Below are 26,515 nucleotides of genomic sequence, written 5' to 3' on the forward strand. Positions count from 1 at the left end.
CCCAGTTTAATTTATGCTGGAAAAATGTTTTGTTTGGCTACACTGAATATGATAAAAAACTAAATTCTCAGTTTTATATGATTAATTTGTTAATTATTTTATCTAAATTTTATATACATGAGTCTAAATTTTCTGGTAAGAAGCCAAACTTCTTGGAACTGTCTGCATATGTTGGTCAATATATCTCCTCCCTCTGTGATTGTGAGAATAAAAAAGCTGTTAAAACGTATGATCTTTGTAAGCTTTACAAAATATTTATTTAAGTTTATGTTTTTTCTGTCTTGCTGTCATCCCCTGGCGTATTTATGATTGTTTGGTTGTGTATTAATGTTGTATACACTTATTTCATCTAACTGTATTCAGTCCTGTGTATACTCTTGTTGTCAATAAAGTTGTTAAAAAAAAAACATTAAATCATAGTGTAAAACTTTATCATAAATGTTATAGAAATCTAAATTTCTGCGTTATAACGTTACAGATAATTAACTAATTTAGTTACTTAAAACTTCCCACATTTTGCCTTCATTCACAGGTAGTGTTTGGGTTTTTCTTTCTTTTTTCTTTTTAAAACACAACAGGTTATGTTGTGTGAATTAATGTTGTGTTAATGTATGACCATTATTTGCGCCTTTTAATGGACACTTCCCAGCACATAATTTGACATTTTTAATAAATAATACTGGGGGGGGGCAGATTGTCTTATTTTGTTCAATTGGCAACATGGTTTAACCTCCCAAGATAAAAAGAAAACAATAGTTGTATTAGGCAACTGCATTATTTCCAAGGCACCTAGATCATGAAAATGATTTTATTGCAGCTTTACAGATCTTCAACAGCTCCTTGCACTCGGAGTCCCTTTTCTCTGATCCTTGTAGGAGTATCTGACCATCAGCAGAGGGCAGCAGCAGACTGCATCTCCAACCGTCTCCAACTCATAGGCTGCAACTGCTAAACCATAAAGCCTATCCTGGATGTATTTTACAGATGCATTAATGTCAAACTAAATAGCCTATATACAAAATATACCGTACATACAGTATACATAAAAGAGGAATAATATGTAACACCTAATGAACTATTCCTCTTATAAAGGCTGCCATGGATTTAAAAAAAAAGGTAGGCTATTAAAAGACAGTCAGTACACGTCAGTCCGACAATGTCGGGTTATTCTTCAGATTAAAGGCTCAGAGCAAATCTTAGTTTTTAAAAATGGTGATTGACAGCCATGGACTGTTAAAATCTGTTCTTTTATGTTAGGACATAAATTGCCTTTGTGTTATTCCTAAATAGCCTATGCTCCCAATATGATGAAGACAGGACTAGGTTCAATATCTTTCTAAATGTTTATCTTTGTAGGCGATATGTCCATTTAACCATTGTTGTGAGTACTTGTGCTTATGTGTGGTATGTAGGGATGTGTGGTATCATTGTGTTGGGTATGTCTGCTCCTGCACTGATGATGTTCTTCTGCAACAAAGTTCCTAACTGAAACATAAAGTAGTACTTTTGACTTTGAATATGGGTCAAAAGACAGTTTATATTCTAACTATACAGTACTTGTCACCTTTAATCTTTTTTTTTTACCAAACAAAATTAATGGCATGATGCTCTTGATAATGACCACTTGCTTGGCTGTCAGTCATGCAATTCCTTTCTGATGTAATTGCAGTAATTATGCACATTTCTGTGCTGTCACCACTGACAGGTGGACTCAGGATTCAGACAATGTCTGCATTTCCCACAAATAAAAGTCGTTGTAGACTGTAAAACACAGGAGATTAATCCTGACAAAGTTATTCAGATCCATTTAGGCCCATTTTTTCCACAGGTCACAATTTTCAGACCTCTCAGAATCTTTAGTTTTTGAGAACAGTATGTTGTGGCCATTTTATTTCACAAGCCAGTACAAACTCCTATTTTGGTGCAGAACAGATTTTTTAATTTAAGTTTTTTTTCCCCTCAAAATATCTGAGTTACTTATTACTTTGGACAAATAAAGTTTCATGCACAGTTGACCTGAGGTCAATGCAATACTTGGACATTTGATCAAGAGAAAATAAGTTTTTTAACTCTGAGAACATTTTTCATTTCTCTATTCTACTGATTTTGTAAAGAAGACTTGAAAAACTACTTATTTTCAAGAAACTTGTGTAAATAAGCTGCTCTGAATTGACCTCAATTTTAAAATAACATCTTAAGACACCTCTTGTTTCTGGCTGAGCACCTGCTGTTAGTTCATCATATTAAAATTATGAACAAAAACACTCAGAGACACACAAACTTGAAAGGACTTTTTTTTCTTTATGAAATGATTGAGTAATCATTCCAAATGTTGTCAGTCAGACAGCTTAGTAAAACTGCTTAGTTTCAAGCAGCTTCAACATTGAACACTGCGTCACAGAATACAAACATACAGTACATGTGTCTGCCACACCAAGTCGTCATTCAGAGAAATTTTTTAAAGAATTTTTTTATCAGAAACCAAAAAAAAGAAGAAAAGAAATTATAAAAAATATCAGCTTTCTCAGTGTACATGAAGATATACAGACAATATTTCTTTACTTTTAACTTCTCACATCTGACTTGGTATGTTAAAGGTGTACAGAAAAGAAAATTGAATTTGAGCCCACTCTGGGTCATAAAATTAGTGTAACAACTCATCTATCAGACGATGGAGGCCAAACTTTGTGCAAAATTCTATTTTTGAGTAAATCCGGGATGAAAGTGTGTATTTTAGTGTAGTTTTTTTTTCGCATTGGATAATGCAGGCGCACGGATTATACGTCAGCCTGTACACGATTCACTAGCCACTGATATTGGATCCGTAATCCGTCATTCAAACGTCTGACACACGCACACACACACGGAGCTCGGTCTCGCCCCAAGCTTTGAATATCCCGCCCGCTCGATAACGACCAATCAAATTCGTTTTCCTTACTCGGGTAAACTCGTGTTGCAGCTCGTGACAACTCGGCGCGACAAACAGGACAAACGGCCATTTCTGTACACCTTTAAGACTAAATTCAGGACAAGTACAAATATTAGTTTATTTCCTCACTGCTCTTAGTTAAATACTCCAAATAAATGCTCTCTACAGGTCTACACCTACAATAATGTTCACTATATAAAGTCTCTGACAGCGAGACATCGTTGAATATTACAAAATAAGGCACAATATTTACACTTTCAAACCTTCACATGTAATTCTGTGAACATGGTAATTGCTCCAGGTTGTCACAGCTTAGGTTTCAGGAAGGCTCAGCCTCTCAGTGAAATGTGTTTCAGTTAAGTGTCTGTTTGACAATACAAGTCTTTGTCCGTTGTGGCTTTGTTCTTCGTCACTACATTAAAAAGTATTTTTTTTATGGCTCTTTTGCACCGCCACATGATGTCCAGAGAGGTTTACGTGTGACCTCTCTTTCCTCTCCTGTAGTTAAAACACTATTTTCCATACTGGACCCCTTTGCCACGTCTTAGCCAGTCCCTCCAGGGGGATTGGCCTTTTTCCTGATTAGTGTCTGAGCTCCAAGTGGAGGATGGGGAAGAGGAGGATGAGGAGGAGGAGGGCTGGCGCGTCCGGGCGGACGTCGTTCTGCCGGGCCGGTAGAAGAACGACATGCCGTTGGCGATGGGCTTCTTCTGAGGCTTCTCCGACTGCTGCTGGGACCGGAGCTGCTGGTTGATGATCACCTGGATGTCGTCCTGAGAGAAAGAGGAGGAGAGGAAGAGGAAATGAGTATCATCATAACCCTCTAACCCACTCATCAGATTCACCTCCATTGTTAACAACTGCAGTGACCATTTTTGTCACTGTTCACAAAGGGCAAGGAGGCAGCTAGGGATGTCACAATTACTTGTTTTCACAATTCATCGCGGTGTTAAACGCCACAATTATTTAAAGCAGAAGTAAGCGATATATTTGTGTTAATATAAGTCTTAAATAGTTGTATCTTCCGACAGCAATCACTTCTATAGAGTGTTTGGACCGAAACACGGGTCTGTCAGTCACTCTGCTCTGCTCTGAGCCCAGGAGAAAACATTTATCGTATCCTACAAGTTTTATCCAATGAGGAGAGAGAACGGCATAAAGGGGCAGTCCTCTCTGTGTGTGCAGCCAAGGGATGCGCCTGAATGTGGTGACGTAGGGACGAGGACTGTTATGGTGCGTTCAAGGCAACCCGTAACTCGTGTTTTTCCGACCTGTGAAGTCGTACCAGTTCGATCTGGTACGAGTTCACGGGTCGGAAGTTACGAGTGGCCGTTATAGTGACTTTCACCGGTAAAACAGGTCGGAAAAACACGAGTTACGGGTTGCCTGGAACGCTACAAAATCGTAAGTTGTGACTTGAAGCTGTAATTTACGGTTTCAAAAGCCTGCCTGGAACGCAGCATTAGCCAAAACGACCGGATCGCTTACTTCTGCTTTAATCGTAAAGATTCCTAAATACCGTCACTTCTCAAAAAAGATGATGTTGGAACCATATTAGCAGATGCGGCGCCAAAATAAAGGTAAATGCTCAGATACTGGTCCATTTACCTAACGTAACATTGAATTGGTAGGAATTTAAATGTTAGCATGTCATTTTTAATTTAAAAAAAAGCAAAACAAAACAAAAAATGATTAAAATAAATGTAAACATTTGGTATAGATGACAGTGTATGACCTGAATATTTCAAACACTTCCCCTGGGGGGTTAATAATTGGTCATATATTAATAGATACTTGAAATATTTTGTGTAAACAATGAGTAATGTAATTATATTTTGACTATATTTGATTTTACACATTCATAGTGTTGTGAAATTAATTAGTGCATAATAATCGTGATAATCGTAACACCGTGATTATTTCTCTGACAATAATCGTACCAAGAAAATTTATAATTGTGACATCCCTAGAGGCAGCATAGTACTGAGAGATAGACTACCACATTATTCTCTTCATTGGATTTAAAGTGATAGTTCAACATTTTGGCAAATTGGCCCATTGCCATAATCCCTATAGTTTTAGAAGCAGGTAATTTACCTTTATTTGTCGGTGCAAGCTATTTTTAGAACGGCGGAGCAGAGCCACGAGCTGCTCAGAGCTACACTACGGAGGCTCATTATGGGATTTCTTGGTTTCCCTCATCAAACTCATCAACCTACACAATCCAACAACTCCACAACAGGTCACAACTTGTCCACGAGAGCGTTTTGGAGTTGTTGGATTGTGTATTTGATGAGTTTGATGAGGGAAACCAAGAAATCCCATGAGCCTCCGTAGCGTAGCTCTGAGCAGCTTGCGACTCTGCTCCACCGTTCTAAAAATAGCTTGCACTGACAATTAACATTTTTTTTAATGGGATATGATGGAAATTTGGTGATGGAGTGAGTGGATCTGATGTCACTACCAAAAGACAGCTCAAAACCCCTGAGCAGAGACATAGTATACAGCAAAAACCAAAAGACATGCGTTAGTTTGTCTAATATGAAGCTATAAAGTAAATACGGGCTATTTTTACATTAGCTCCGGGCAGATTTTTTTAACCACACATGTTGCATGTGGAAAAGGAAAATGTTCTCAGTATCTTATTGTAGTTTAATAATAGATAATATGTAACGACGCCTGATTGCACTGTCTTCATGACTGACACTTACAGTAATTACCCATGTTCCTACCAACTACTCAGGCCTTGTGTTGTTGATGTATGAATGGTTTACTGCACAGTTTTTTATTTGATCTTGGCTCATCTCTCTGCACATGTGCCGCCGTTTCCATATGAATGATTTCAGCTAACACGATTTTTCCATAAAACTAATCAGTGTTTTGGTCTAAATATTACCCGCAGCACCACGATTAAAGTGCGAGAGATCAGAGCCTCCGACAGATGGCTCGGCTTGGCATCATGACTCAGCAACAGCAGGACCCGCGGACGGAGACACCTGCCGTTTATATCCTTCCAGACTGACAGGGCTGAGGGATACGGCTGTGTCTGTCCCTGACATCCCACTGAGGACTGGCTGAGATACATTCATCTCCACTCTATCATCCATCACCAAAACCCTAGTCAGCATGTCTGAAAAAGTGATTTTTCACCTGTGAAGTCTTTGAACTTGCAAGTGGAAACACTGGACGACAGTGTGACAAAGCTTCCTCTGTACCCTTTTCCTTTTTGCTCTTGTGTTATCTATTTCTGTATGATTGGGCTGGTCCCTTCTGCCTTTTCTGTTGTCTCTCTTATATAATTGAATCTTTAACTAACGCACAAGAGTTCCTATGTACATGTACAGTAATGTACCTGTGCAAATGGCAAATGAAATTCTAATCTAAGCGACAGCATGGGAGTTAATTTAAGGGTAGTAGACTGGATGTGACGGGTAAAAAGCATTATGGGTAAACTGGGGTTTTACCTGCCAGGCCTCCAGTTCCTGCGACAGTTCCAGTTTACGTTGGATGGCATCTAGTAACTGGTTGTTCAGAGACATCATGTCATTTTTGCTTCGCACCAACTCGACCTCCATCAGGTTTTTCCTAACAAGAAATGATGACAGATCACAGTCATATACACTAGAATTTATCAATCCTGTCATGTTTACCCTCATCACAGGTTAAATCTCATTATCATAGCTGCAGGAGGAACTTCCCACAGGAACTATGAATTATCTCTGTCCTTTTGTTTAGAGATGCAACAGAAATATTCAACCAAAAATGTTTTCATTTTTCACAGGATGAATCCATTAATTGTAAACAAAAAATGGAAACTGAGAATATTCAATATTACACATTACAGAGTGTACGTTGAGATAAAATGAGCGTCTTACTTGGCTATGGCTTCGTCTCGGTCCTTGATGGCCTGTTTGACGACCTCAGCCTGTTCCTGCACGCTCTGCAGCTTCTGTCTCAGCTCAGCGTTTTCCTGCTGCAGCTGAATATTCTGCAAAGTCAAATCAGATGTGAGATTAAATTTATATTAAAAAATAAAAGAAATGTGATGATATAACAAAAACTATATATAGACGTACAAACTAAAGTGTAGAAGACTAAACATATTCAGGTGTTACACCTGGCTTCAGACATATTATAGGGCAAGAGAATAAAACCAGGCAACGCCTGTAGGTCACTGAATGTGTATGTGACAATAAGACGGATACACTGACAGTAACGGGGTCAGTAGTGGCGTAGCCCAGTCCTGACATAATGGACAGGTGCTGCCCCTCCCTGACAGGAGTGTTTGTTCAACACTGGGTTACCTGATCTCTGAGCTCCTGTGCTGCGCTCGTATTCCCACACTCATCGCCCGTCCCGCTGACAAAGGCCTGATTCAGATCCTGGGAGAGAGACATTAACAAAGAGATCATGTGTCGGCCGAGCATTTCACACATGTTTGTAGCAAAAAGTCGTTTCTGTGGTGGTGGCCTATATGCACGGCGCTCCGAGGCGAGGAAGAGGGTGGGCCGGTGGTATTTAGTTCCACTGGTTAACGCATGTTACTGGTCTGAAAGGTCAGAAAATGCTGCGAGACACAACTGGACGACTGTGCACGCTCGCTCGTGGCAAATAGAGGTTTTAGTGAGATTATGGTGTCAGTTCCAACAAATCATTGGTCTCTTTTGACCAGGATTCAGTCACTGAAATGTTATGCCACTCATATTCACTAATGACATTTCTTTTTTCCATGGATATGCTGATTAATTTCATGAAGGTTTATGCTTTTTGTTTACACTGAAGTTTTAGTTGTTAGTTCGAGTTACTTCATGTTTGTTTGAGGAAATGTTTCTGAAACACATTTTTATATCAACACAACAACAATTTTTAAGTTTTCTTCCTTTTCACTTTGCACATACAGTCCTATCATCAATGCAGTAAATGCAATCATTATTATTGTGAAGAGAGATTTAGACCAAAATTTAATCTTTATTATATAATTTAATTATACAGTTCAACTGTTGCATTTGTACAGAACTGGTGTTTCCCCTGCTGCACATTCTGCAAAACTATACCGGTTTATTCTAACACATTATCTAAAACCTCTTTTATACTGTATAAGTGCCTATTTATTGCAAATCAACTCCTTAGTAACAGGACAATGTTATTTAAAGCAGAAGTAAGCGATCCGGTCGTTTTGGCTAACTTCTTGTCAGCAGATGGAGTTAGCAGCCCCCGCCCTCGTCCCTATGTCACCACATTCAGGCGCATCCCTTGGCTGCACACACAGAGAGGACTGCCCCTTTATGCCGTTCTCTCTCCTCATTGGATAAAGGTTGTAGGATACAAGGAAAGTTTTCTCCTCGGCTTACAGCAGAGCAGAGTGACTGACAGACCCGTGTTTCGGACCAAACACTCTATAGAAGTGATTGCTGTCGGAAGATAGAACTATTTAAAGGGATAGTAGCATTTTTTTAAAGTGGGGTTGTATGATCTCCAAATAGCCCCTAAGTACTTTAATTGCAGTAGAAGACTCTCTGCACTCCTCCCGTTAGCAACGCCAGCCCATAATAGCCCTGCCCAGAGATTTACAACATACATTGTTGTGAATGGACCCAAAGAAACAGCCTATTTTCACGGCCTAAAAGAGGTTTTACGTGAAAAAAATACACAGTTCCATTGTTCGCTATAATATAATTTTTTCCAGCCCTTCAAAGTGCAGGAAAAACACAGTTTTTATTTGTGTGCAAAATGCTACTATCCCTTTAAGACTTATAAACATTCTGCTTATACTTCTGCTTTAACTAGTCAGTTGTTTTCACTTCAAACACAGTAGATGAGCCACTAGGGGGCAGATAGGCCAACTGGGAATACACAATAAACATGGTATGTAGGCTACACTGTTTATCTTATTATTGAACTATAACTTTATAGCTTGGATGGTTTTACTCTGTCCATCTCTAAACTGTAATGACATATGTGTGTGTGTGTGTGTTTGCTATTCTCATCGTCCTTTCATTTAAATACAAGGTCAGTCTTTTCTTTGCATTTCCTCTCCTGCTCCACTTGTCCCTTTTGTGTCTCTCTCTTTCTCTCTCTCTCTCACCTGAGGGCTGGATGCCTGTGCCAGGGTTTGAGCGACTCCTTTCAGCCGGTGCAGCGCGGCCTGCAGGTCCTCCTGTTGATCCGGGAGCTCCGACCGGCCCGAGCTCTTCTGTTCCCGGGTCAGTGGAAGCAGCAGCTGAAGGATGGAGCCCACTTCTTGTATTATCTAAGTAGAGTAGAGAGAGATGAGGCATATGTTACCTGAGGTTTTGAGTTACAATACAATACACAATGGGTACAGCTCGGAGGCACATGCTGTATACTTGGTTCATATGAACAGAGCTCATATTTTGGATGTTTTTTAATGGAAAGATAAGTAACTGGTATTTATTTTCCTCTTTTCCTGTCAGGAAGCAAAATATTCTCACACATCACATGCCCAGTGACATCAAGTATTTACACACTGGGAGGCGTCAGCATGACCTCATCACTTTATTGAACTTCCTTCAGTGAAACATATCACATGATGATGACGATTATGTTTTGACCGCACAGGTTAGTTTTGGCAGAACAGATCATGGTGAGGTGTTTTATGATAAGGGCTGGATACACACGGTGCACGTGAGCTGAAAGCTGTGAAACGAGGACACGGCCGTGACAAACAGGAAATGTAGTGAATGACTCACTAGCGCAGTTAAACATCACATTTTCCTGCTTGGAACAAAACAATAACAGAAGACACCCAGAGCCCCAGACCACGGTTCGGCTTCACTGTCACTCACTTTATCTTGTCCTCTCACTTCTCACTCAAACTTGTGCCTCCTGTAACAAACTGCAGATGATATTTCTCTGCAAGGAGGAGGTGTGAAAGTCCTGGTTTTCAGAGTGTGATCTCTTTGCAGAGAGAACTGGTACAAGATGTACAGTCAGCCTGCACCTCTCTGCAGAGATGGTTACTGTACTTTCACTGTGACAGCATTCAGACATGTACTCCTACAACTGAACGCATAAATATTACCGACCATAGTGTCATTTACAGAGGCTCCAATTGCAGCCTGAAACCTGGGAGTTTCACAATAGATTTTAAGATTTTAAAACTTTAAATGGTCAGGCTCCAGCATACATTTCAGAACTTTTAGTAAGGCCCTACGTCTTGCCATGAAAGATGACCGGGTCTTTGCTGCTGCTCAGCTTTGGAGCTGTCTGCCTGATGATCCCTGGCAGAGAGCCTCAGTATCCTCTTTTAAGTCTCTTCTTAAAACTAACTTTTATGTTTTGTCCTTCCCCTCCCTATTGTAAATCGATTTTATTGTTGATTTATTGCTACTGTTTGTTTGGTCGCATTCTAAATAATCCTGTGCTTTTTATCCACAAGTTTCCGGACGTCATCTATGGGCAAACCCAGAAGCCGGTTTTGCCGGTTTGGTGGAATTGTACGGTTACGTTTCCATGGTTTTCAGTTGTTGTCATAGTTGCGGTAAACACATGGATCTATTAACGCTGGCTTTTAACACGGATGTAAATTTGTGTGATATCCACTGTTAAAAGCTGCTGTGATGATCCATGCGTTTTACAGATTTTCATTGAAAAAAAAAAAAAAAAAAAGAATCCATGCATTTACCGCGACTACTGAAACCATGGAAACGTAAACATAAAATTCCACCGGAAGAGCAAAACCGGCAAAACAGGCTACGTTTTTGACGTTCGGAAAAAGGTGGATATGTAAAGCATTTTGGAATTTCAATTCGGATAAGTGCTATAGAAATAAAGTTGTTATTATTATTATTATCATCATATTGTTGCTTCTGTGTCATTTCATAACATTCTGTAAATCATATGCCAATACACTATACACTACATGATTAAAATTCTTGTTTCCAGTCACACAGGAGCATTTTCCCCTCAGAACTGATGTGAATCATTGCGGGCGGGACCACGACAGAATGAGACCTCAAAGTAAAACTTGCCAACCACAGTACGGAGGAAAGTGTCATGCAGTCGTTCCCACGGTGAATCTGAAACTTATGTCAGCTACGTGGTTGAATCTCTAACCTCTCTCTCCGGTCGTCAAGGTGGATGGTTTTTATTATTGTATTGTTCAGATAATATGGCTGGCTTTTGTCGGACTGTGTGGCATTCACTGAACATGTGTTGAAGAGGAACTTGAATGTTTTTTTTATTTTTACTTTTCTCAGTGGTAACACTTTATAATAAGTACACACTATTAAGCATTAAATACTGAATTCATCGTTTATAACACATGAATACTCATCAGCAAGTTGTTTATAAACACAGTTAAAAATGTTTGATCATTGATAAGCACTAACTGTGTTTATAAACTACATACTAATGAGTATTTATGCGTTAGAAATGAAGAATTCAGTATTTATTAATGCTTAAAGGGATAGTATAATTTTTTTAAAGTGGGGTTGTATGATCTACAAATAGCCCCTAAGTACTTTAATTGCAGTAGAAGACTCTCTGCACTCCTCCCGTTAGCAACGCCAGCCCATAATAGCCCTGCCCAGAGATTTACAACATACAGTGTTGTGAACGGACCCAAAGAAACGGCCTATTTTCACGGCCTAAAAGAGGTTTTACGTGAAAAAAAATACACAGTTCCATTGTTCGCTATAATATAATTTTTTCCAGCCCTTCAAAGTGCAGGAAAAACACAGTTTTTATTTGGACCTAACCAACTCACGTATCCCTCCGCCCATGGTTAGCGCCCGCCGATCAGCAGTTGGTTAGGTCCAAATAAAAACTGTGTTTTTCCTGCACTTTGAAGGGCTGGAAAAAATTATATTATAGCGAACAATGGAACTGTGTATTTTTTTTCACGTAAAACCTCTTTTAGGCCACGAAAATAGGCCGTTTCTTTGGGTCCGTTCACAACACTGTATGTTGTAAATCTCTGGGCAGGGCTATTATGGGCTGGCGTTGCTAACGGGAGGAGTGCAGAGAGTCTTCTACTGCAATTAAAGTACTTAGGGGCTATTTGTAGATCATCCAACCCCACTTTAAAAAAAATGATACTATCCCTTTAACTAATGCTTAACAGTGTGTACTTATTATAAAGTGTTACCAGCTCAGCTACTGCCTAGTGTGTCTGATAATAATTATTACATCATAACATTGTACTGAAAATCAAGTGCTGCTGCTTCAGTACAGTACCTCTTCTTTGCTGACTCCCAACCCAGCCGTCTCCAGCTCGGACAGCAGCGACGCGTCGCCGTGGCTACCGGCCTCCAGCAGCGACGCCTCCTGCAGCTCCTCCACCTGGGCCTGCAGCTGCTGGGAGCGGCTCCGGGCCACCTCCACCTCCTGCCACGCTTCAGACAGCTGAGGACGCAATAAGCATAATGATGAACACACATGTTGAACACCTGCAGAACCCACTGGTGCAATTAGGTATCTGAGGTTAGAGGGATAGTTCACCCAAAATTGAAGTTTCAGAGTTATCTACTCGCCCTCATCATGTGGACTAAGGGCTGGGAGAAGTTTCAGAGTCCTCCGTGGCTTCTCTGAGTTACAGGGGGTCTCGGCGTAGCAGTGCATGTCCATATAACGTTTGCAAATGGATACCAACTGTCTTCGTAACAAAAAGACACACCAAAAAACATCCAAATACCTCCATGCTGCTCGTCTGTAATGTCCCTCTTGTATTGAAGCCCCGAAATGCGAAATTGTTACGAAGAAAATTAAATAAGTCTATATTTCAAGCTTGTTTTGTAGCGGAAGCTTCTCGAAGCTCCTCTTCCTGGTTCGTCACATTTGGACGAACTGGGAAGAGGACAGACCCTGGTTCGTCCAAATTTGACGGACCGGGAAGAGGAGCTTCCGCTGCAAACAACCTTGAAATATAGACTTATTTAATTTCTTTCGGGACAATTTTGCATTTCGGGGCTTCAATACAAGACGGACATTACATACGAGCAGCATGGAGGTATTTGGATGTTTTTTGGTGTGTCTTTTTGTTACGAAGACAGTTGGTATCCATTTGCAACCGTTATATGGACATGCACTGCTACGCCGAGACCCCCTGTAACTCAGAGAAGCCACGGAGGACTCTGAAACTTCTCACAGCCCTTATAGTCGACATGATGAGGGTGAGTAGATAATGAGTGCAATTTGAATTTTGGGTGAACTATCCCTTGAATAATATGTTCAGTAAATGAGATGACATGCATTCTCATAATTATATAGATAATTGGCAGAAGAAGATGTATGTAATAAGACAATGTAGATTTTTAGGGTGGGGTTTTTTAAAAAGCTTGTGCAAAAACTCCACTAATGCGAGAGAGAAATCCTGACGTGCCAGATTCCAGCCTCCAGCTCAACATGAAACTAAGTGAACACTACGAGTGGAATCCAGAATTGCAAGTGAGAGTTACAATGACGGGGATGAGGTGATTGTTTTGCAACGCTATCCACAATCCCACCGAGACCCAGGCCACCGGGCACGGGCCAGAAAATCCCTCTGTTATTGAGGCTCTTTCATTCATAAACCGACCGCATTCAGCTTGTTTCCTGCTGCTACAATGAGCAGCGACGGGGCGTGGATTCACTTTGAAGGAACTAGTGAAAGCTCCGGGTGTGTCTGTGTTGGCTCGCTCGCGTTTCTTCAGTGTTTTACGAATGTATAAAGTACACGACAACGTAGTGTACTGTACCTGCTGGCTGCGCTGCTGGTCGAGTTGGTCGTGCAGAGCCAGGCGCGTCTGTAAGGAGGCCAGGCTCGCTCTCAGCTCGGCGTTTTCACTGCACACGCTCTCCAGACGCTGCTCCAGCGCCTGTTCCTTCTGGGTGAGACGCAACACCTGGAGAAAACACACACACACACACACACACACACACACACACACACACAAAGAAATTCAAAATATTAATAAAACAGCATTTATCAAAGTAAGACAACATGGTATATTTATATATGGAGTATATTTCGATGGATATAGGATATGTGTTATTATAATGTATATTCTGTAGAATGAATGTATATACAAGTATGATGTGTGATGTGTAATGATGTATACATATATGATATGTAGAAATGTGGGTAATAGGATTAGTATGTGAACAATTAATACAACGAAGAATGAATGAAGCACAGTTAAGGTAAACACTTATTCTGTTTTTGTTTTGTTAGGTTAAGCATATCGCTCACTTGTTTTTTTGTTTTAAATTTTTATAATGTTTATGTTTTGTGTTTTCAACTGTATATTTGATACTGTTGGACCCCAGGAAGAATAGCTGTGGCGTTGCTGCAGCTAATGGGGATCTTAATAAACAAATAAAACAAATAAAACACACACACACTGTCAAAACTCCCAGTGCTTCCAAGTGCATCAACCCCATTCAGTCCATCAATGCTCATACATTAGCATCATGCAAAAGTCTGGGCACCCCTGGTCCAAATGTCTGTTAATGTCAACATTTAAGCAAGTGGAAGATGAAATGATCTCCAAAAAGGCACAAAGTTAAACATGAAACACTCTTTCGCAATGTTTTAATTAAAGGGATAGTTCAACATTTTGGAAAATTAGCCCATTGCCATAATCGCAGTAGGTTCGTTTATTTGTTGGTGCAGAGCCGTGAGCTGCTCAGAGCTACGCTACGGAGGCTCATTATGGGATTTCTTGGTTTCGTAGTTCTGAGCAGCTCGCGGCTCTGCTCCGCCATTCTAAAAATAGCTTGAACCAACAATTAAAGGTAACGAACCTACTCTACTAAAACTAGAGATTATGGCAATGGGCCAGTTTGCCAAAATGTTGAACTATCCCTTTAAGCAATATCAGTGTACTATTTTTGTATTCTACAATTTTAGAGTGAAAAGGGAAACAAAGCAGCAGCCTGCAAAAGAATGGGAAACCCAGGTAGGTAATAGGTATCAGACAAGCTATTTACTATTTACGCACTGTGGCAGTTTACAAAGGGGGGGGCTGCTAGGTACTAACTATGGGCCCTTTTCCTTTTCTGTCATCTAGAAAATGTAAGAGATGAAAAATGTAAATTATATTGTTTAAAATGTAAAGGGAATGTATCATCTGTAACTTTATGCCTTTTGGAGATCATCTCATCTTCCACTTACTGAACTGTTCACATGAATAGACATTTTGATCAGGGGTGACCAAACTTTGAGTTTGAAAATATTTTATCTGACTTCATTCTCTTTGTCTTAAAGTTTGGTTTCCTAAATCACTGCCAGGCTTTATTGGTGCTCACACCACGCTATCAATTACTAATTGTCTGTCATGTGCAGTGTCACAGGGTCATAGATTTAAAATAAAAAACACTTCTGAAGCAGCTCTGGTTTGGTTTCAGCATGCAGTGGTAGCTACACGTGACATGTTTGCGGCCGGTAGCTACCTGCTCCCTCATGGCGCTCATCAGCTCCTCATCCTGCAGCCTGTTGTGGCTTCCCTTCTGTTTGAGCTCCTGTTTTAGAGACCACAACTCGCTGGACATGGTCCTCTCCACCTCCATCGCCTACACACACACACACACACACACAAATACACATCGGAGAGAGAAAAACAAAAGATTCTCAGTCGGAGTGGGAGACAATAGAAATGGAGCTGTGTAGCAGATTTAAAAGATTTGCTCAGGCAGAAACTAAAAAGTGGAATCACACAGGTGTTATTAGTCGACTTCAAACAAAGCCTGCCTGCAGCGTGAGCTTTGAGAAAAGTGAGCTCACAATCTTGAGTCTAAGAATAACCAAATATATGGCAGGAGGTCTCTCTGAGATGAAGTCCTGTAATCTAGACCCCGATGAAAAGAAACCAAACATGATACCTGCCTGAGAGGAGGGGATTAAATGTGTGTTTGGTATTGGTTTTGCTGTGGGCACAAAGCAGCAAAAAATGAAAATGAAAACTGGTTTACTGCTGTTCAATGCTTTACTGCCTTCAAAGTGTTTCTGTAACCCGGCGGTTCCCAGGACGGATCCCAACGGGGTCCGCAGATAAGAATCTGGGTGGGCAAAGTAAGGAGATTAAAGGGGTATATGAAAGACAAAAATGTGCTTTTATTTTCGTACAACACAGGCTATTTTCAACCCCTTCAGACCTCAAGAGGGAAAAATAATATTTTTGTTGAACTGCTCAGAAGACACGTTCACAGTTTAAGGCTGTGTTGGCTATTTTTAAGAGTTTTTGACCACTGATAGTGCTGTACGTGGCCTGTGGAGCATTATTTTTACTTGTTGGTCCCTGTTTTGAGCGATTTACAGTTGGTTTCACAGAGTTCAACAACAACAAACAGTCAACATCAGCAGACAGCAGCAACAGACCAGTAAAAACATGGATGAAGTTATAAACCACTCAATATTTAAACAGGAAACAAAGTAGCTTTTGTCGATGTGTATTGAGGAAGGAAATGTATTCATTATGTTTGTTGCCACACACACACAATGCACCGTGAGAAACAATGAATGTCAACACAACTTTATTTACAGGAGGACTTCACAGGCCAGAGAAGCTCTTCTGTAGGTGAACAAGAAGCAACATGGCCGCTGTGAAACATTAGCCATAAACCACGTCCATGATGATAATGATGAATCAATTACTATTACTATTATCATGTTTTTCTGCTCGTCTTGAAACTGTCTTTCACATATCTTCACTCTGAAGCACACAAAGATTTCAAAACAGGGATGGGAAAAATTTAAGTTTGAGTAAATGTATATTGAGTAGTAACTGTAAATCTAATTTTTTTACGTTTACATCCTTTTTTTCCCTCTCTTTTTTGACTTTTTTGTCCTGTTTGGTCCTGCTTATTTTATGTCGTCGGGTTTTTGCTTTGTTTTTTGCTCAGTGTGTTGTCAGTTTCTAAAATGTGTATGTCATTGCCTGTTTCCATTAAAGGGACAACGAGGAGTTTTGGGAAAGCGAAGTGTTTTCACACTACATTTATGAGCCTCCGCGCACCGTGAAATTCTTTGACCGGCGCAAGACAGACTCATGTTTTCATTCATCAAGAATTAAAGTCAGAACCACTGCAAATTCGAGATCTTTAAGAGAGTTCGGCTGGAAGAATGTAGTGAGATTTTTCATAACTCCTAAATTAACAGCACTACGAACAGGCACACAGAGCCGAGGCTTTTGTTGGAGACAATGTGGAACCCCTATGGCTAACCATTTTCATGTTTTTCGGGCCTGTCCGAAAATCCAGTTATTTTGGAAGGAGGTGTCAACCGAGATAAATAAAATAATAGGGGTGGATTTAGAATTTTCTTTTGTTATTTTATATCTCGTTAAAATTCCAAAAACAGTCTTGCATAAGGACAGGTACTTGTTGAAGATTCTTCTGGCAAGTGGTAGGAAAGCCATAACCAGAAGGTGGTTGCAACTAGATCCTCCAACACTGATCCAGTGGCACGGGATCATTCACGAAATTTACTGTATGGAGAGTCTTACTTTTGTTTTAAGACTTCAGTTGGAGAAGTGTATGGAACGCTGGGAAAAATGGATTGAATATGCACCTTGAATAGTGTGACATTTGACTATGATGTATGCGTATGTATGTATGTGTAATAGAATATTTTGATTTTAACTGTACCACCCATGATGATCTCATGTTCTTTGTTCATGTAGATAAATAAAAAGTTAAAAAAAAGAAAAAAGAATTCAAGTCAGAGGTTGGAAGACGATCACATACCGTCGTAGTTCCGACCATAAACGGAGATTCGGCGGCGTTATTCTCATGACTCGACTTGAAACCGAAAGTAAAGAAACGCTGGTCAGCTCGCCCAGCATTTCCACCACCACTAATAATAACAAAATAACGATAGAGACAAAACGATATATTTATCTAAAATGGACCCATTAACAAGTGTGGGTAGCGGAGATTCATCCACATTAATATGAGACTTTTTTATAACCGAATAGAAACTCCTCATTGTCCCTTTAAATAAATAAATAAAATAATAATAAAAAAGATTTCAAAACAGAAAAACTCAGTTCTGCCGGCCTGAAGCGACTCGGTCCACAGACCCGTCGTCCTCCCTTTAACCCCCGTCCTCCCCCCCCCCACCCCACCACTGTCCCGGTCTCAGACCCTCAGTTCCCCTTACTCAGCAGTTCGGCGGGCCCCTGTCAGGTCCCATCACCGCCGCATAATACAAGATGAAAGATCGGGCCCCTGCGGCAGATGGAGCGGAGGGCATCTTGGACTTGCTTGTGACATCATCATGCCACATTAGACAACAATATAGCGGAGGGTAAACTTGGACATGAGGAGGGAGGGAGGGAGGGAGGGGCCTGCAGCTATAACGGCGTGCGTGTTAATAGGAGTGTACGGAGGAAGAGAGGCAGGCATGAGGGCTAAAATTAGTGTGTGTGTGTGTCTGAGAGTAAAGCATGCACCGATGGACAGAAACAAAACGTAGCATGCAGACAGACACACTGCGAGGAGGAGAAGGGAAGGGGGCCTTTAAACGCCAACGTTTGCCCACGGAGAGTTGCTGCTGAATTTATGAAAGAAGGGCTTACAAGACACATTATCATCATATTTAGACACCAAACTAAATCATCAGAGCACAGACAAAACCAAACAAAAACAAAAACCACATGGAATTCACATAAATAATTCACTTTTTCTTTTTGACCAGGCACTTTTTTATGAAAGTAGCTATAGTAAAGACTTCTTTTCTGAAGAACCATTCCAACTTTACCTCATCATCATCAACCCAAAACAACTCAGGCTTCACATTTTGCATGTTCTGAAACAAAAACTGCCTGGCTTCGTCATTTAACAGACAATGAAACACAAAATACAGTTCATCCTCGATTACATTTAGATTACATAATGTGCATAGTCTTCCCTCCTCAGGAGTTAAACCTACTGTACCTACTTCTACTGCCAGAGGGAGAATCCAGCCCTCAACTGGGCACATAAAGATCTCTTGGATCTATCCAATGGCAAAGTCACATCGGGTTCTGAACAATATACATTTTTCAACTGGCAACAGGTTCTGAGCTTTGGTTTAAACCAGATATCATTAGCCCATTTTTCTTTATACTCAAGAAATAACTTATGTTTCACAAAATTAACATTACAACGCAAACCATTAGTGAAAATATGCTGTTGATCACTGATCAGCCTCGCTAAAAATAGCTTTCATGTCACGATACCAAGGATAGTTATGTGTTTTATCCCAGTTAAAGACTTTTTTGGCTATTCTATCCTCTGGCATAGAAGACAAGCGATTCCAAAGCCTCAGCATTTCCCCTTTCTGTTTAATCAAACAGGGTTCCCAGCAGCCCACATCACCCTGGAGAGCCAGAGCAGGAGTAACTTTATGCACACCTAGAAAACAACGAATAGCTCGACTTTGAATAGCATTCACCCTGGATGATTCCTTACTTCCCCATATTCCTGCTGCATATACTAGAAGAAACGGAGAAACACAGGCTGCTGCTGCCGCGGCCTCGTCCCGTCAACACGGGCCCCCTCCACAATGGAGGCAGCGACCCAACTGGGAATCACCACCAACACACAAGTGGGAAGGCGGACGCTCCGTTTGGTAGCTACACATCCCCTCACATGCAACCCCCCCTCCAAGCTTCTGACCCCCCTTCCCCAGTGCAAACACCGAGGTATCCAACAGCTGACTAACCCCAGCTACAGCCACGCACGGAGAGGCCCCTCAGGGAGTCGCACAGAAAAGATGGCTTTCCCCAGGGATGATGGGATGTTTGGGGGGGGGGGGGCAACATCAAAGGGGATAAATGAAAGATTTATATCTCTCTGCATTGTGTATTGTCTTTTCCTTTATTTGGTTTATGAGCTGGGTGATGCTGCCAGAGGGGGCAGAGGTCAAAGGAGACGCCGGGATTCTCCTGAATTTGGGCGTCTCCTCTTACAATAACGGAAATCCACAGTGAGGGATTTGTCACAGTTGATCCACGGCCGGGGAGGGTGATCATGTATCACTAGGGTTGGAAAGCTGGAGGTGGAAAGCTGACCTGACACAGAAAAGGACCAAATGACCACGGCACATATGTTGTTTATACCCTTATTGATTTAAAAAAAGGGAGGGGGGCAAAATGTTTGGCTGATAAGTATTTTAAACGGTGGCCCATAAGAGCTCAATGTACTGCAATTAAAGAAAACACATTAGCTAACAAGATAATTACAGAAAACCACCTTAACAATTTGAGAAATATTTCCAGGGGCACAAAAAAGAGACGGATTAGTGGGCGGGGTGGGGTCGGCTTTAGGTTTATGCTTCTTGACTTCAGAAGTTTGGAAACAAGGCGAGTTTGTCTGGTCTATTATAATGTCAGTGTTACATTTTGAAGATATTATTGCATATGAACTGTTAGCTTAGTTTTCCCATCACTTTTGTGTCCCTAGAAACACTCTGCAGTGCAGGTGTTGGCAAAGTAGTTTTCTGATTAGTGGCTTGTTTGGCAATCCAACTTTTCAGCTCCTACAACATGAAAAAAACAACTTTCTATGTACACAACACACTCTGACAGCACCATAAACTTATACAATAATCTGCTATTATAGAGACTGTTTTGGAGAAGTGCAAGACAGACAGTGTCTCTAAAAGCAGAATATTACGACCTTCAGGAAAGAGGCTTTACTGCAGGACCGCTGTATTAGACTTAACTGTGTGTTCAAAATACATGGGAAAGTGAAGTGTTTGTTATTTGGCTCTCCTGTGCGACTGTTTTTTTCATCTCGAAAAGTCTATAACCACAAATATGTATTGGTGGTGACACACAAAGAACTCAACCGGTTTGTACTGAGCTTGGTGGAGGGACGAGGCAGAGGCCAAGGAAGACGGTTTGATCGTCATTGGCCTCCATGAACCTGTTCTGAAGAACTGTGACGAAGATACAACATTGACAGTAGCTCGTTATATCCTCTGTAAACATGAATCGTGATAGCGAAAACTATGAGTGACTAATGGTTGTATTGAATTCAACCTGGCACAAGCCTGAGGCAATGTCCTGAACTTACCTCTAGGGATGTGTTACGTATTTCTTACTGAGCAGACCTGTTGAGTGAACGACTCTCTCTCTCCAATTTATCGGCCTCTAATCATCCTCCCTTTGCTCTCTGGTATTTCTTCTGCAGCAGGTCTGTTATGTAATGTTAATTTGTGTTTTGTGCAAAACTAAAACCAGCAAAACATCTCTCCCTCCATCAGTGTAAATGATGTCAAGTCGCCGCTGGCTGAGCAGAATCACATTTCATGGTGTTAAAAGTCTCAAGATTGCCAGGAAATTCACTCCCCCACCTGACTCTAGTGATAAATTAACAAACAGATGCATCATTGGCACTAAAAACCCATTAATGATTGATTAAAGTGTTCTCGGTTGTTTTTTTTCAAAGGCAGGAATGAGCAGGTGAAAAACACGCTAAAGTGTTTTTACTGTAACACTCTCTCGCACCTTAGCTACCTTTTACAGTAAACAGCCAGCACATCTTTCCAAGCAGCTGCTTCCACTTGTTTGTGACCTGCAAGTTTGTTATTGTGTCTTGTGTAATTCATTTTGGTTGATGTTGGTGTTGCTGTTTAACGTTGCTTCTGTTTTGTCTGTAGCAATTGGCTGTTGTTTGAGCTGAGTTTATGTTAGCTTGTTAGCTTTTGCATAGTTTATTCAGATTTAGCCTTCTCATAGATAGATAGATAGATAGACAGATAGATAGATAGACAGATAGATAGATAGATAGATAGATAGATAGATAGATAGATAGATAGATAGATAGATAGATAGATAGATAGATAGATAGATAGATAGATAGATAGATAGATAGATAGATAGATAGATAGATAGATAGATAGATAGATAGATAGATAGATAGATAGATAGATAGATAGGCAGCTAAAAATGACACAAAACATGAACACAAAAACATGTTAAGAAGTATCCTGAATGTATTATTTGTATTGTCTATAAGTAAATCATGTTATTCTCTTTTAGGATGACTACCTAACATCAGTCTGGGGACAGCAGATGTAAAAACAGCCTTTTGGCTAATTCTGGCATGTTTACATTTGTTAAAATGTTTTATTTATGTGGATTGTCCCTGATTATCAAACCTTTAAATAAGTAAATAAAAAAGCACCAGGCCTGAGAGTGGCAGCAAATCTTTGCCCTCACATCAGAGCTTTGCTTTGCTGCTGCCGGTTTAACACCGCTCTCGGGTTTCGGTCCTGAGATACCGTGCACTGCACTCCTCCTCCAGATTCCTGTCAGGCTACGGTTACACTCTCACAATACGGATCTAGTGTTTCAAGCTCTTTGAAACCTGCTAGATATGCGTAGATTCACAATATGCAAAAACTCCACTCGGGCCGACAGCAGAAAACATGAATTAATCAGTCTACAGCAAGACAAATATGAATCAGCTAATCATTTGAGTTAGGTACAAAGGGCCAACACTGTCCTCTGGTCCTAAACGTGAATATTAGCCAATTTTCTTTGACTTGTATAATAGTAAACTAAAGGTCTTAAGTAGCCAACTGTTAAGGACTTTTGGACTGTTGGTTGTTTGGGCACCTAAAGACTCTGTGAACCTGTTACAAAGTTTTCACTTATTTCACTCATTCCTGAGATCAAACAATCGGTTGATTTGTTCAGAACAGAACCAGCAGATCCCTTGATAAGTTGCAGCCACACTGAAACACGAGGAGGACTCACAGAACAAAACAAAACGTTGTGCTCCAGCCTTCACAGAAATACAACACAACACAACTCACCACACCAGGTAAGGACTCATCAGACATGGAGCGCTTTTGTTTTCTTCAACACACTCCCTCTCTGTGGTCTCTGACTTTTAAAACCACACAGAGAGACGAGAGCTGTCCATGTCCAATGCTGGACAGACGGGGGTTTTTTTTCTCTCTCCTTGAACGGCCCCAAACAGAGATAGCACCGTCTATCTAAATAAACTTCTTCCTGGACTTCAAGGGAGTCGGTTTCCTTCAGTAAAAACGCCTTCAGTCTGGCCACGGAGGAAGAAAGAAAGACATTCACTGTGCTTTTATTTTGTGGACCTTGGCTTGTGGGAGGTGTGTGCTGAGTGGATTCATTTTTAACTTTAACCGGCTCAGGTTTGATGATCACGACACAAGGAACTGCTCCTCAAAGCGATCGGTGGAGTACGCACTGCAGTAACGCGTCACTCACAAGTCACGACTCAAACAATAAAACACAGTAAAACTCACACTAATCTCTATCCACTTTCTCAGGCTGGAAAAATACTCAAGGTTATTATCAGCTCCTGCATGTTGGCTGATATGAGGCTGTAAAAGATGCCCCCCCAGTTGGATTTTCCTCTTGGCACACGTTGTTGCCTTTGGATCAAACGTTAAGGATCATCAAGTATTTGACCTCACCACATGAGCGCTGATTATCCCACTGTTCTTGTTCATTACGTCACACAAGTAACTAAGTTGAAAGCTCATGTTAATAAATAAGCTGGACCTGGGAGTACAGATATATAACACTATGTCACTGCCACTTATCACTTACTGTACAGCGGTGGCCAAAATTATTTGAACACTTTGTTTCTGTTGACCAGTCACCAGGCCATTAAAGGGATAGTTCAACATTTTTGCAAATTGGCCCATTGCCATAATCCCTATAGTCATAGCAGTAGGTTCGTTACCTTTAATTGTCGGTGCAAGGTGTTTTTAGAACGGCGGAGCAGAGCCGTGGAGGCTAATGGGATTTCTTGGTTTCCCTCATCAAACTCATCAAATACTGTGAGATAATAACGGGGGTAAATGCAGAGACTGCTTGATGAAAAACTGCCCCCGACGGTAACGCACATCAGTGGTTTTGCATTTTGCATCGAAAACAACTCTGTCTCATAACCAGTTGTTGGATTGTGTATTTGATGAGTTTTGATGAGGGAAACCAAGAAATTCCATTAGCCTCCGTAGCGTAGCTCTGAGCAGCTCACGGCTCTGCTCCGCCGTTCTAAAAATAGCTTGAACCGACAATTAAAGGTAACGAACCTACTCCTAAAACTATAGGGATTATGGCATTGGGCCTATTTGCCAAAAATGTTGAACTATCGCTTTAATCATCATTATGCTCTATAAACCATAGAACAGATCAATCATTAGAAGATTTAGGTCATCTTTCCTTACAAAAAACAAGCTAGGCCTTTTTCACTGCCAATGTCACACAATCATGTTCTTTCACAGAATAAGACAAATGATTTACAAAGTCTGAACCTCAACCCCATCGAGTAAATTTGGGGCGAGTTGGAAAATAAACTGAACAGATCTATTCTTCATCCAAAGGAAAATCTTTGGCTTGAATAGCAGAAGGTATGATGAGAAAACATTAGTCTCAGGGAATATATTGACACTATGCCAGAGAAATGTGCTGCTGTAATTGCTGCAAAAGGTGGACATACCAAATATTAAAGTTAAAAGTGGATAATATACAGGAGTAGTAGCTAGTAGTAGTTTTTATTCAAAAGGTCACAACTAGTAGTTTTATACTCCTACTTCAGTTCTCTCTTCATCAGTACTTTTCCACCAAACTAACACAAACATGTACTGGAACTGAGCAAAGTGAAAGCAGCATCTTTCAGAAGCTCCTTAATTCCCTCCCTCTGTCCTACATCTGAAATCACGTCAGAGCCTTCACCCTCACTCCCCCTCTTGTTTACATATCGTTTCCATCCTGCCCCACACTGGCACAGATCATTTGCCTCAGGCACGACGACTCCTAACGACTAAACAACAACTTCCACCTCACTCTCTCCTGCTCCGATGAAAAACTTGTGTCTACTATGCAGCGTTTTTGTCGTGGCCTTGCTCTAAAGCTATAAACAGTCTGAGAGTTTGGCCTTGCTCTAGAAGAGATTAGACTGAGTCAGACTGATACCTGAGTGGTTAGTGAAGAACACTGAGTTTCAGCGTGTGGATTGGATGACAGCCCTTTCTTATCTGGCTGGAGTCAGGAGGTGCAGTGCAGCAGGTGTTTGTTTCCCAGAGGCTCGGTTACTAGGAGCTTTTCTTTGCACCCAGCTCAATAATTCACCCTCATTTTCATGCGACGCAGACGGACTAAGATCAAATTCGCTGCCCACAACAGCTCCTGTCCATCCAACCCATTAATCAGTCAATCATATCTACTACTGTACATCCGGTTTGCCTGTTGTTCACCTGCTGGCTTTAATCAACATCCCTTGTTCTCTTTTAGTTTTTCAAATATGTTTTTATTTGAACTTGTATTAGGAGTATTTTAAACTATTTATTGCACTCTCTTATCGCACTTTCTCTTTTTTCTCTTTTCTTTCTTGGATATGTGTGCCAGTGTTGCTACTGTAGTGTATGTATTGTGTATGTACTGTATGTACTGTATGTATTACAAGTACAAAGCAGCTGATACGACGCCACCTGCAGTAGTCGAGTTGAGGGGGGATGAGGGGGGATGGCATCCCCCCTAAAATAAAAACGATCCAAATCATCCCCCCCTCTCCATCCCTCCCCTTTTTACATTAAATGTTGGACATATAACTTATAGTTTGAAATATAACACCATTGTTTTCATTAAAAAAACATTTGCACAAATCAAGCCTATCCACTTTTCCATGTTGATAAGAGTATTAAAATGATAATTCAAGGGACATTTAGGCTATAATAGATTAATTTGCGATTAATCGCGAGTTAACTATGACATTCATGAGATTAATCGCGATTAAATATTTTAATAGATTGACAGCCCTAATTATTTCATCTTTAGAGAGTAGGCCTACGCATGTTGAATAAAAGAAATAATAAAATCTGAGGGCACAAATAAAAAAATGAAAATAAACTTGGCTTGATTTGATTTGAGGGGATTAATAAGTCTTATTTTCAGTGTTTTGTTTTGATAACGAATTGACCATCCGCCCTGAATTTTTTTTTTTTTACAACTCGACTACTGGCCACCTGCCCAAGACAAATTTCCCTTCCGGGACAAATAAAGTTTATTTTATTTGATTGACTTAATGCCACTCACCGTGTTGAGCTCCTCTCTGAGGCGCTGCGTGTGCTCGCCGTGCTCCAGCTGGGCTCGGCTCTTGTCCCTCTCGGCCTCGGCGAGCGCCCGGGTGAGCCGCTCCACCTGGGCGCTCAGCTCCCTGGCATCCCTCTCCAGGTCTACCACCTGGCTCTCCCACACGCACTGGCAGCCCTCCAGCTTCTGCTGCAGCTCATGCCTGCCCTGCTCCAGCTCCTAAACACAAGAGAGGGGAGAGAAGATCAACAAAAGCCACTCATGTCAAGCTACAAATGAAGAGTTCATTTGCAAAAGCAGATAAAGGCAAGGCAATTTTATTTGTATAGCCCGTTTTTTACAAACAGTTTGTCTCAAAGGGCTTTACATCCCATCACAACAACATCCTCTGTCCTTAGACCCTCACATCCACTGAGGAAAAACTCCATGGAAACCCTTTTAACAGGGAAAAATCAGAGAAACCTCAGGGTGAGCAACAGAGGAGGGATCCCTCACTGGTTGCAGCAAGATGAATATGTTAGTTTAAATGAATCTACGCCTCCTATAGTTACATTAACTGTCATGTGGCTCGTAACAC

At 40.9% G+C, this 26,515-nt stretch overlaps 1 protein-coding gene across 2 annotated transcripts in view; it reads right to left on the reverse strand.

The window, feature by feature from the left end:
• Positions 1-3,017: 3,017 nt before the first annotated feature.
• LOC146976627 (BICD family-like cargo adapter 1) overlaps positions 3,018-26,515 on the reverse strand; it is a 165,413-nt gene continuing 141,915 nt past the window's right edge. For both annotated transcript variants that reach the window (XM_085796557.1, XM_085796556.1), the window contains 9 exons: positions 25,942-26,157; positions 15,323-15,442; positions 13,627-13,773; positions 12,128-12,295; positions 9,015-9,179; positions 7,234-7,311; positions 6,805-6,917; positions 6,394-6,514; positions 3,018-3,702 (listed from right to left, as the gene is read on the reverse strand). In XM_085796557.1, the coding sequence (XP_085652683.1) occupies positions 3,442-3,702; positions 6,394-6,514; positions 6,805-6,917; positions 7,234-7,311; positions 9,015-9,179; positions 12,128-12,295; positions 13,627-13,773; positions 15,323-15,442; positions 25,942-26,157 (1,389 nt within the window). In that variant the 3' untranslated portion in view covers positions 3,018-3,441. The remainder of the gene's footprint in view (positions 3,703-6,393; positions 6,515-6,804; positions 6,918-7,233; positions 7,312-9,014; positions 9,180-12,127; positions 12,296-13,626; positions 13,774-15,322; positions 15,443-25,941; positions 26,158-26,515) is intronic.

Source organism: Trachurus japonicus, chromosome 13 (genome assembly GCF_045865225.1).
Source record: "Trachurus japonicus isolate A0001 chromosome 13, Traja_1.0".
Classification (NCBI taxonomy): Eukaryota; Metazoa; Chordata; class Actinopteri; order Carangiformes; family Carangidae; genus Trachurus; species Trachurus japonicus.